Genomic DNA, 12582 nt, shown 5'->3' with positions numbered 1-12582 from the left:
ATACAAGTGATTTCTCCTTGATAATTTCATTTAAGATTCACCATAGTTTGTCCTTGGTCTGTAAATATGACAAATCCAATCACTAATCTTTTTTACGCGTATTAACAGATCATGTAAGTTTTAAAGATTTACCATAATTTCGTGATTAGTGACCAGACCGTGTCTTAATTAAATGTTTACTGCAAAAGTTTTTAGATTACAATGGATAAGTACATCAAATGATACGCTAATGTGAAAGGGGAGGGAAAGAAGAGGAGGGGGGGGGCGCAAGCAAAGTGTCAAAATAACTTTTATTCTTTAAGAGAGCTTTTCTTGACTATCAAAATCTCAAGTTTCTAATACAATGCCAATGGCTTGGATATTACACTGATAATACAACTGACCCAGAAAAAAAGAGAGCCATCAGTTCTATTATGTGCATAGAATGGAGACGACGATCAGCAAGAATGTTAAGTGTTGTTATCTCTACAATGTGCATGCCTCCAAGCCGCCGACATGTTTGGCCAAAGGGAAATGTTTAAGTAACAACCATCACTCAATGTCTGGCAGTGGCACTTTCCAATAGTTCCACGAGTTGAAGTCTTCCTGCAAATGTGTTGAAAACCAGGTTCATCATCGATTATGAAAACAAAGCCAGAGTTAGAGCTCTCTCTAAACACACTTCGGTTTATGTTCTGAGGTGAGGATGTAGAAGAATGTTAAGTTACCTGCTCAACCAGTGAAGTTGGAGGAAACATGTCGTTGACGAGAGTGTGTAAGGATGTGTACGTCTTCACATCAGCGCGATGATGGCTGATGGCCACCTCGCCCTGCAAGTTAATGGAAACAGTTTAACCACAGAAGATACATGTATTTGCTCTCTTTGGTTTGTGATAAGCATCAGTGGAAGACAATTACCTTGGGATTGATTATGAATATTTTGCCCTTTGGAATCCCAATTTTCCTGTAGCTGAGCTCATCTGTGTCTCTATTTCCAAAACCCGCATAGAATGGATTGTAATCAGAGGGGAAGAGCTTTTTTATGTCCTGCAGCATATGATTATCACGTATCACAACTCTTAGAAGAAAACGGTCCAATGCCAACCAGACATGTTCGCTTTTTAACTTGGGTTTAACTTTCTTAGCTATTTACCTCTAAACAGGCAATTTTGAATTCGTGTGGTGCTCTTCTTACAACTGCCATCAGCAAATAGGTAAAAACAAACTAATTGATCAGCGCAAACTAAATAAACATTTTAAAAAAATTAAAGACAGGTAGAATTCAAACATGTAAGCAAACAAAGGAGCTAGCTATTATCTGGCAGTGGTGGTGTGATGTGTCTATAAAACCATGGATAACTACATGCTCTTCGTTCACGGGTCAACGGAAATAACAAATGCTCAAGTTAGTACACATCAAGGAAAGGTTCTCATGATTGCGTATCCAAATAAATAGAGGATGTGATAGTCATCGTATATTAACAGTGAACAAGAGAGAGAATAGTTACTCGTTTACCACAGGCACCCTATAAAACCATACCATGGCTGAAATATGCTGCTTTGATCCAAATCAACCTACTAGCGTCTAAAATATTTCTATCGTGGTAAACACTACAAATATTTTCTATGCATGCCCTTCTCCTTTTATAGTTTCCTATTGGCTTTCATTTTCACATGGTATACTTCATGAAAAAATCAGTGAGATTACCATTACAGATTGGGCACCATAAATACTATAATACAGTTAGTTAATGCAAGCTGAACAGATATTACAGAGATAACCTCACCTTCACGATACAATGAAGGAAATAATCCATCGGGTGAGATAACAACAGGTCCATTGGGTAAAGCTTTTCCATCCTGCAAGTACAGAAGAGTAATCAACTTGGCGTATGCAGTTCTATCAACATAATCACTTAAAGAAGGCAAGGAACTATAATTTGGTGTTGGATTAGAGAGAAAGGGATACCAAAAACCACGCTATTATTAGGTTACCTGTTTTAGGTTGACTAAAAAGCTTCTCGTTAGATATGCCTGTACTATTGCACGTGCACTCAAAAACAGTAGCTGATATCCATTTTCCTGTAGAAAAAGCAGGACTCAATATTAGATAGCAATGTACGAAAGAAAAACCAAATAATTCCATTATAATATAAAAGAAAGGGATTTTCCATTATAATATTAAAGTTATGCAATCCCATTAAACTCAGTTAGAACATGGGGCTTACAAGTCTTTTTTTCCCCTGCAATGATCTTTAAAGAGATGTACCTTAATTGCACAGAAAAGTCTAGCCACACCAGATTGCGTCCAATCTTTTCCAACTAATGGCATGAACTGGCCTAACACATCAGACCTGGAAAAAATGGATTCAGGTGAAAGTTTTATCTTTAAACTAAGCAATAATAACATCATGATGGTAAAGTCTTTTTTGTATTTTTGATAGGTTTGCAGATTGCCTGTGCTGACATCTGATAGTCCAAAGAATTAATTTGTATAACTGTCTGGTACTAAACTAGGTCTCTTATGGTTTTGTCCTATGGCAATAGAAGAAAGCAAGAGAATTACAACTTTCAACATTTTCCATCTACTTTCAGAAAGTTGAAGAAGCAATCTTATTTTAGCAATCAAAACCACATTACATTTACAGCAGCCTTACTTGGTAATAGTTCCGTCAACATCAGAAATTACAATTCTGGCATTCCATTTCCACAAGTAAATATGTGCATCAACCTGGTAAAGATAAAAATGGCTTAGTAACACTATTGGCTATAGCTTAAATTTATAAATGAAACACCAGATGATTGGCAAACCTGTTGTGTCCCCCAAACCCTGGTAGAGAAACTGAAAGTTATCATATTTTGACCTTCTTTGAGATTTAAAGATGCTATCTGCTCGTTGGTGGGAACATTTGTCCTCACAAATTGCTTTTGGGGGGACTCAGGAGTTGCTTCAAGTTGTGAGTTTTGCAGACCAGATTCAGAATCAACAAATTCATCCTCATTTGATGAATTACTGCTGGTGTGCTCAAGTGTTTTCACCCTTCTAAATGGCATAGGCCAGAGCCTCCATCTGCGTCCAGTAGGAGTGGAAGGCATTCCTGAATCCTCATCCCTGGGTTTTTCTGAGCCATCTTGTTCCACAGGAATTGCATCCTCGGGCGCAACAGGTAAATCTAGATCAAATGCAGCCATTCCAAGAACAACGGGAGCTGCTTTTTCCCACAAAAAGTATCTTTCCCTATATCTGATAATCAGATTTTCATTTTTCAAAATCGATGTCGCAGAAGTTATGAAATCCTGTGCAGATACACGGCGTGCAGCAAAGGCTTCAGCAGCAGCTTTGACGCCCATACCCACACGAAGTTCATTCCCACAGAGTGAGATCTCAAACCCTGGAAATTGTAAGAACAGTAAACACAAATTAGATAATAGAATCAAGAAAAAAATATGGAGAGTTAAATAACAACTGAAGCAGGTAAGAGGTGCTTACTTATGCTTGAATGGACTTGTGTTTCTTCACTTGAAGATTCTGTTGGGGGTTTTATTAGGTCATTTTGTGTTTCTTCACTTGAAGATTCTGTTGGGGGTTCTATTAGCTCACTTTTACTGCATTCATCTCCAGTTGCAGGTATTTGTTGACTACTCTCTGTCTCATCGACTGCTGCTGATGTAACACACTGTTCATCCTTCCAGTCTGGATCGTTACTGACAGAATGTGCAGAAATGCTTTCAATACTCATTTGTTCCGAAGAAGACACAATCTTCTCAACTGATTCACTTCCAACTTGTACATGTGGAGACATATTGTTGCCAGGTGAAACAGAAGCACAAGAAGCAGATAACTCATTGTCATTTCTCAATTCAATAACACTAGCATCTTCAGTTCTATCAACCATCGGGTCCAGAAGAGTCTGATTAGATTTTTCTGGTGAATTTTGAACCTCCAATGAGGACCCCATATCTTCAACATCAGCTTTCCCACCACGTTTGGCCATTTCTTCTAGCTCCAAACAGCTCTTGAAAACGTCTGCCTTGTTAGTAGATGCATATTCTGAATCCCTATGCATCTGAAGATCTATTTCTTGTCTTGAAGTCTTTTGAGTTTCTTGAGCTTGACATGCAAGTCCCCTGCCTCCTTCATCAACTTCCAGCTGACGGCCAATAACATTATCTTCATTCTGAACTCCACAAACATTACCAGATGCGTCACTAGTTGTAGAATCATTCAGCTTACAAATATAATCAGCAGCCCAAGCAGTTTCACCTGAACTAAACTCCTCATTGCCTTCACAGAAGTCGGTCTCTTCACCTGGGCCAAGATTGAATCGAGGTGTGTCTTGCACATCCTCTGTGCTAAGCTCTGATGCTGAAATGGGGGCTGTCAATACATGACCATCCACACTCACCAATATAACTTCTGAGTTTAAATTCTGTGATTCAACAATATGATTACTGTCTAAATTATCATATCGACTTGATCCATACTCTGATAACTCAACGGAACCCTCTAGAGAAGATTGCTCATCTTTAAATTCGTAATACCTCCGATCAGAATCAGATTCTGCCCTCTGTATCAGGTTTGCACCTAAGGAATCACGTTCATCTCGCAACTGAACCACCATCGAATCAGAGACACTATGCTCCAGTCTACGAATTTCAAGAACGTTTTCATTACCATTATTCTGGTTATCAATCTCCAAACCACTTTCCTCTTGTGTAGGTTCTAAAGTAACAGAATCCTTCACAACCCCATTTGTCTCACTTCCTTTACCAGAATCAACCTCCTTTACAAAATAAGCCTCTCCTGAGTTATCAAGATACATATGGAAATTGGCATCTACTCCATTTACATTTATGCGGACCATCTTCTCTGCACCTTTAAGAACACCCTGAAATTTACCAAACCGGACATACCAAGGCGTGCTTCGAAATGTCCCATCCTGCTGCTGAACAACAATGACATCAACAGCCCCACCAAAGGGATGAAAAGGGGTGGCAACAGAGTAAACACCTTGGGATATCAAGCTCCCAACTTTGCCAACCACATTCATCTGGTCAAGCCACTAACAAACCCTCAAAATTTAGTGAAACCCCAATTAGCATCTAAACTCAAACCTTTAATTGTCAACAAAAAATTGTCTTCACGCATTCATCCAAAATTCTCCTCTTGATTATGATTCTGATCCTTCTTTGGTATCTGCATCATAACACATAATGGAATGATAATCACACAACACAATCTAACAATCTGAACAATATACACAAATAGAGCAACCATTTGTCATCTAAAAATGACTGGAAACCCTAACACTCTGTTTGGTTGCCAGGTAATGAAGAAAGAAAAATAATAATTTTATTTTTTTCATTAGTCAATTTGGAACCTTTCGATACAATCCAAGCAAGTTGAGCTCTGAGATGCTGAAAAAGCTCAAATTTATTTTCCTTCGATTTCTTGGGAATCAAACAAACGCTAACGACAATTCTCCAATACATCTTTATAAATTGAAAAGAAAAAAAAAACATGAATAATCAAGACTGAAAATTGAGAACGAAAATGCATTGAAAAATCATAATACACATAAAACTAGCAAAAACGAAGAGCATTGTGATTAAACTTACGGGTTTGAATTGGAAATGATATGAAGAAATGAGCAACCAGAGACAGCTCAAAGAATCAAACGACTCTCTCTGCGGGGCTCTTTCTCCTTGAATTTTGATTTTGAATTTGATTTGGGCTTTTGGGATGGCGAATTGGAAATCCAACCTCCTTCGTTGAAATACTGGAGGTTTCGAAGTTCGGATTTCCCTTGGAGGTTTGTTTGGATAACAGGAAAAAAGAAAAATCCAGAGACAGAAATCTCCATGGCTAAGCATTAAATAGGTACCCATTGAAGGAACATAAGTAACTGGTCCTGTGGTTCGACGAAATTACGTGGAGAATTTGGACGGTGACGTGTATTTGGTGTTTGGAGAAAGGGTAGTTTGGTCTTTTAAATGCTGTTACTCAGATGCATGTCGCCAGGTTTGATTGAGGTGGAGTCGGACCACCACCTCCGGCAGCACCTGCACCTCGTAGTGCTATAAGTCTTTGTCTCGAAGTTAACAAATATTTAATACGGTCCGAACCAAATTGTCCATAATGCCCTTTCCTTTTTTTTACACAAAATGTTGGGAAATGGAGAAATCCAATTGAGTAATCATGGTCTTCAAATTTCTGATAATATAACAATAATTAAAAAGAAAAATGTAACCTGAATTACTCCTTGACTCTATTGGGATCAAATTTTTTAAAGAAATTTTCTGAATTTGATGCCGATGCTAAATTTTTTAACAAAAACAAGAATCATATTATATTAAATGAATTAACTTAACTAGATGTTGTAAATTTGAAATGACTATACACAGTAGATTTGAAATGAATATATACAAGGAAACATTTGAAATTTATTTGTTTTCTCCCATTTTTCTTGTTCATTTTTCCTGATAATATCATCTAAATTCATAGATTTAGTTCCTAAAAAAATATTTGATAGATTTGAAATCCATTTATCCAAATGATCACGTGACCGCTGTGGGTGTCACCACCCAAAATAATTGTTTATATTTATTTTTCTTTCTTTTTTTCTTGAAAAACGTTTGTTTATAGGTTCATTGCTAATTTGCACTTTTTCTTGTGCTATTAAATTCTCACGAACACTTTATCAAAGAATAAAAAAAAGAAAAAATCTATTCACACAACTCTTTTTTTTTTTTTTGGGTGTGTCAAAACACAACACATTCAATAACCCTCCTTAATTTATCGTATTGAATGAGCGAGGACAGGACAAATATAATGAGATTAATCACATCCATTATCATTAACAAAAACGGTGTCATTAATAATCAACCATGTCCACTTGTGCAACTAGACATGATAGTAAATTAATTGATTTGAGAAAATAATAAATTGCAAGTCCACGATGGCAATGTGGGGGTTTGATGGTGGAACAAGGGTATTTGTGAGACCAAACAAAAACCAAGGCTTGTGAGTTATGAGATGTGACTTGTGAAGCTGTGACATCCGAATATACGTCCACGTGTTGCACATGCGTAGATTTAATATTTTTCCACGAGCCCACGAGATAGAGTCTAGAAAATGGGCCTGCCGGCGCACCAAGCCCATAAACAATTGGGCCTCATTTTGGCTCATAGTGAAAGGGGGTCATTATCGTCAAACCGAAACAAATCTTATAATCCACGCCAACCCGTCCTCGCTTCCTTCGTCTCCAAAAATCCCCAACTCTCTCTCTCCCGATCTCCCCTCCATCTCCTCCTCCAAGGCCTGGACTCCTAGCCGAGAGCAAAATGACGAAATTGCCCCTCGTCCCTCTCGTCATCGCCGCCCTGGTGGCGGCGCTGGTGTCCCCGACCGCCGCGGAGATCAAGAGCCTCACGATCTCCTCCGACAACCGACCAATGATCCTCTTCGAGAAGTTCGGGTTCACCCACAGCGGTCACGTGACCATCCGGGTCTCGCACGTGTCCTTCACCTCCAGGCTCAGCGACATCGACCCGTCGCGCCTAGGCTTCTTCCTCCTCTCCGAAGAGTCCCTCCTGCAAGTCCTCGTCGAGATCCAGCAGAACCCTCAGCTCTGCGTTTTGGATTCGCGCTACATAACCCGTCTCTTCAATTTCAGAGAGCTCTCGCCGCGGCCCCTCCAGTCGTTCAACCATTCGTACCCGGTCTCTGCTCCGAACGAGTACAGCCTCTTCTTCGCCAATTGTGCTCCGGAGACCACCGTCTCCATGCTTGTACGGACGGAGGTCTACAATCTCGACCCAGATGGTGCGCGTGACTATTTGTCGGCCGGGTTGACCCATCTTCCTTCTCTGTTCTTCGTCTTCTTTTTGGCCTATTTGGTGTTTGTGGGCTTCTGGGTCTACCTCTGTTACACCAACAAGAGATCCGTGCACCGGATCCATCTTTTGATGGGTGGGCTGCTTCTGATGAAGGCGTTGAATCTGATTTCCGCGGCGGAGGACAAGCACTATGTCAAGGTCACCGGTACCGCCCACGGATGGGATGTGTTGTTCTACATCTTCCAGTTCCTCCGTGTCGTTTTGTTGTTTACGGTGATCGTTTTGATCGGGACCGGGTGGTCGTTTTTGAAGCCCTTCTTGCAGGAGAAGGAGAAAAAGGTGTTGATGATTGTAATCCCTCTGCAGGTCTTGGCCAACGTGGCGTCTGTTGTGATTGGGGAAACTGGGCCGTTTATCAAGGACTGGGTCACCTGGAACCAGGTGTTTTTGTTGGTTGATATCATTTGCTGCTGTGCTATCATATTCCCCATCGTTTGGTCCATTAGGTCTCTGAGAGAGACGTCGAAAACCGACGGAAAAGCTGCAAGAAACTTGGCCAAGTTGACCCTTTTCAGGCAATTTTACATTGTCGTTATTGGGTACTTGTATTTCACAAGAATTGTGGTTTTCGCGCTTAAGACCATTGCAGCTTATAAGTACCAGTGGGTGAGCAATGCGGCTGAGGAGAGTGCAAGTCTGGTGTTTTACATGGTCATGTTCTATATGTTTAGGCCCGTGGAGAGGAACGAGTACTTTATTCTTGATGAGGAGGAAGAAGAGGCTGCTGAGATGGCTCTTAGGGACGAGGAGTTTGAGCTTTGAATTGGGTAGTGTTCATTTTTTGCTGCCCATCTGTATTTGACTATGTTGCTGCTGATGCTGCCCGTGCAATATTTTGAGTTCCGCTTATCGGATTTACTGATAGAATTAATGATGGGTCAGGTCTGCTGCTCCTACTCTGTTGCCTCTTTTCTTTTCCTTTCAATTGTATTATTGTTCTTTTACTTGTTATAAGAAGTTTTCTGTTTAAGATACTCTGCTTCGTAATTTTTGTTTGATAGGATTTTGAATCGAAAGATGCTGATAATGATTTCAATCTATAACACTGATAATGATTTCTGCCTCTTGTATCTGTTTAGATTTGGTTTGTTATACTACTCGATTTGATATGTACCACTTTACCAGTTGTGACTCATTTCATTCATAAGGATTGTTAATAGTATTTTCAGGTATAATGCTGACAATGGTTACTGAAATAAGTTTTTTTATTTATTACAAGTTGTTATAAATTCATTCATGATAAGATTGAGTATAATTCCTGCATGACGGTGATTGTGTTCAAAGCTTGAAATCTGTTGGAAGTCCTATGTAACTCTGAACTATTGACTAATTGCGTTCTCTGTATAGTCTTTAGTTTCTCTAATCAAATTAGGAAGCTTATGGAAGTTTTGGTAATTGCCACCCTAACAGAAGCTTGAATCTGCTAGAAGGTCTATCTATGTAACCCTGAGTCAAATTACGAAAATTAATAATTGAACCATTTAAAACTTTGAATACCAAACCTACTTGGAAACTACTAGTCTTGAGATAAGATCATCAGGTCACTGCTACAGTCTGTTCTAGCAAATTCTGTTCACCCTAAAAAACTGAATTCAATCTTAATCAAAACAAATTTATCAGCATACAAACTTAAAGAATAATACAAATTAAGACTGTTGACAACTGATCATTATGGAGCAAAAAACCTTTTTTGGCAACCTATCGGTCTTAATTCAGAGGCATTAACCAGCTTGTTATGTGTCCCCTTTCTTGCTGTGTCCAGATTGAGTTTTAGTATTGATCTTTCTGTGATTAACTTGTAGAGGCTTTACTGCTGAGGGTTGTGCTCTTTGGATTTGTGTCTTCTCCTGTGAGGCAAGGCTTGTGAGCTTTAGGATCTTATCTAAATCATCATAGTAAATGCAAACGAATTCTGTTAAACACAAGCCGTGTTATTGCTTAAGCTCTTAATCATGAAACAAGGGCTGCCAGTGTTGTCAATCCTTTACCATATTTTGCCAACCTCACCTCTATTATGAATTTTCTGCTATGGTGGTGGGGTCTAACCAGAGTTAATGGTGTTTGTATGTGTTTAAGTTTTAAGACAGATGTCCTAAAACGAAACATCAATGATGGGGCAGAGAATGAAGATTGAGAGCCTCATTATTTTCTTGGAATTAACGTCACAAAATGATTGACAGAGTTGGTGAGGAAAGGAGAGGGGTGATTGGTAATTTAAGTAGAGTTGAGGTTCTATGTTTTTTTAGACGAGCGATCTTGGGGGAGGGGGAAATCGAACCTAAAAACTCATGTGCATGGTTAAATGCTCTTAACCATTGAGCTACTAGCCACCTGCAGGTGGGGTTCTATTTTTTGTCCCAAATGAAAGATGAAAAGAGAGGACACGTGGACAATGAGGATGGAAAGAAGACGAAGCAAATATTTCTTGATTGAATGGATCATTAGGAAAAGCAAATATCTCCACATCAACTTCAAAATTACTCTCCAAACCCTCCCCAAAAAGAGGCTTTGCTATTGAATCGTGAGAATTTTATTGCTGATCCAGAGAGAGTCCAGACAGGAAAGGCTGTTCTATTTTCTTAAAGCTTATTCACCCAGATTATTTTGGCCACTGCCACTTTCTACAATGCATACAAATATTTGAATTGGTACTCGGTTTGTTTCTTTCTGTTTTTAATATAATATAGTACAATACTTATTTGTTCAAATTCAGGACAACCAATGCAACCAAGCAAAGCTACAAGGCTACATCTTAACATATATAATAAGTATGCCTCAAACTAGAAGGTGCACTTATAAATAATGTCCACAGCTAGGATGAGAATGTGCAATGCACTAGAACATACCCTTGTAAACTATCCTTTACTCTGCCATCATCTATGGTTCCTCAAACAATGTCACAATGATAGTCGACAGGAAACCTGTAACAAAGTTTTGTTCATAGTTTCTGGTCAAGAGGATCAACACCCTGTTATATTCTCCTTGATGTTGTAGGAGATGACATTAAGATTACACCAAAATTATTTGTATCATATTTATACCATGTTTACTCATCACATTCCTCAATGTGTGTGGAATTTATTTAAGTATCACAGTGGAGAATGTGGTTAGGTAAAATATGCTGCAAAAGTTACCCATTGAAGGGCTAGACTTCTATTGAAGCTTCAAGTTTGGGCTTCCAAGTTTATGGGACATGAAAAATGGGTCAAGATAAGATAGAAGTTTGAAAATACCAGTACTGTATGGGTCCTATTGGAAGCTTCAAGGTTGAGTTGGGCTGCTGAGACAAAACAGAGGGTTGAAAAGATCTGTGTCGTCCATGGCATCAAAGATTGTTTTTCTTTTTCTTCTTCTTTTTCTTTTTTTCTTTTCCAAAGGGCCAGGGTGTGTGTTGGTGGTGTTGCATGACTTTGGAAGCTAAGCTAGCATAAGCAAGACCGAAGTCACACTGGCCAAAAGAAAAAAAAGGAAGATCAAAGACCCCAAGCAAACTTTGGCTTTAGGAATTAGGATGCATCTCAAGGCTAATTTAGGGATTTGCCCTCTGACTAAACCATCTTGCTTATTATTACAAGTTTCAAGACTCAATTTTCTATACTTCTAGATGTTGTTGATGAGCCCCATAGCCATAGGAATCAAGTTTCAGCAGGAGCATTCATTAACCAACCTTCCTTAGAATGCAAGCTTCATCAACAAAAGCCAATGTGTTTGGTGGCTGTTATCATTATATCCTTCTCTTTTTCCATGGCCCAGGGTTGCCACTTTGTGATTTCTTCACTCTTCGCTATCATACTAAGCCAGGCTTCATTATAGTTATTTTAATACGTGGTTGCCGCTATGGCTCGACGTAATGCAATATAGGTGAATTAATAATACTACGTGATAATGTTACCGTGACTTTAAACAAATTACTCACTAGGCCGAAAGCTCAAATGAGAAAACATGCATGGGCATAATAAGCACAGGAATAATTAGCTAACAAGGACAGGGCCAGGCCACTTATCCGCCCATGCTTTAATATTTGTTTATTAATACCTTCTAATCTGTGACAATTCCCATGAACAAAATTATCCATTTCATAATTTGATTGTTAATAGATAGAGATCATGTCCTGAAATCCTTCTCATTTGAAGGGAAAAATCCAATATTTGCAATTAAAACGACAATGAGAACCCAATTAATCCCGATGGGTTTGAAGGGAGAAAAACTTGTATATTACTCCTTAACCAATCACGTTCCACACGCATGATAACTTTCCACATAATTGAATGAGGATAGCAAAACAATATTCTTCCCGTTACATGCAAATTCTTCTCCTTTGAAGGAACGTGTACAAAAAAAACTGTAATTAAAACACCGAGAGTGTCAAAAGAATCACCATAGGAGTGTCCTCGTTAGGTAATTTTTGGATCACAACAGAAGGAGCCGAATCAGTTTTTTCACCATGTTGAATTGGTCATTTTAATGCCTTGTTTTCTAGTTTGCAGTTGGCACCAAATCCAGGGAAAATTTGACCGTAACTATAGGCTTTTCCCCAATAAGACAGAGAAAGATTCTTTGACCCAAAAGAGCTAGTGTCTTTCATAGCTCCCTAAACTCAACAGAATCCAAAGCCAATTAGCCATTTTTGTGCATAAAACTTTTGTTTTAATATATATTTTTCAGCTTGCAACACTGAGGGCTTCATATAAACTACTGTCACAG

General features: G+C 38.9%; 2 protein-coding genes across 2 annotated transcripts; one reads left to right on the top strand and one right to left on the bottom strand.

Annotated features, from left to right (window-relative positions):
* Positions 1-276: 276 nt before the first annotated feature.
* Positions 277-5852, bottom strand: PAH1 (Lipin family protein). The gene is made up of 11 exons (XM_089043921.1): positions 5599-5852; positions 3470-5176; positions 2791-3371; positions 2637-2710; positions 2249-2333; positions 1975-2061; positions 1767-1839; positions 1133-1176; positions 898-1026; positions 708-809; positions 277-585 (listed from the first exon to the last, which is right to left on the bottom strand). Exons 2-11 carry the CDS (start codon positions 5028-5030, stop codon positions 532-534), a joined length of 2790 nt encoding a protein of 929 aa, XP_088900047.1. The 5' UTR covers positions 5031-5176; positions 5599-5852; the 3' UTR covers positions 277-531.
* A 1370-nt stretch (positions 5853-7222) lies between these two features.
* On the top strand, positions 7223-8941 carry LOC103340149 (protein CANDIDATE G PROTEIN-COUPLED RECEPTOR 7). Its single transcript, XM_008243531.2, has one exon. The coding sequence runs from the start codon at positions 7324-7326 to the stop codon at positions 8638-8640; it is 1317 nt and encodes a 438-aa protein (XP_008241753.2). The 5' UTR covers positions 7223-7323; the 3' UTR covers positions 8641-8941.
* The last annotated feature ends 3641 nt before the right edge of the window (positions 8942-12582 follow it).

The sequence above is a fragment of the Prunus mume genome, linkage group LG1, assembly GCF_029339155.1.
Source record: "Prunus mume cultivar Tortuosa linkage group LG1, ASM2933915v1, whole genome shotgun sequence".
Classification (NCBI taxonomy): Eukaryota; Viridiplantae; Streptophyta; class Magnoliopsida; order Rosales; family Rosaceae; genus Prunus; species Prunus mume.
The sequence above is the reverse complement of the archived record's forward strand: the minus strand, read 5'-3'. Positions and strand labels throughout refer to the sequence as shown.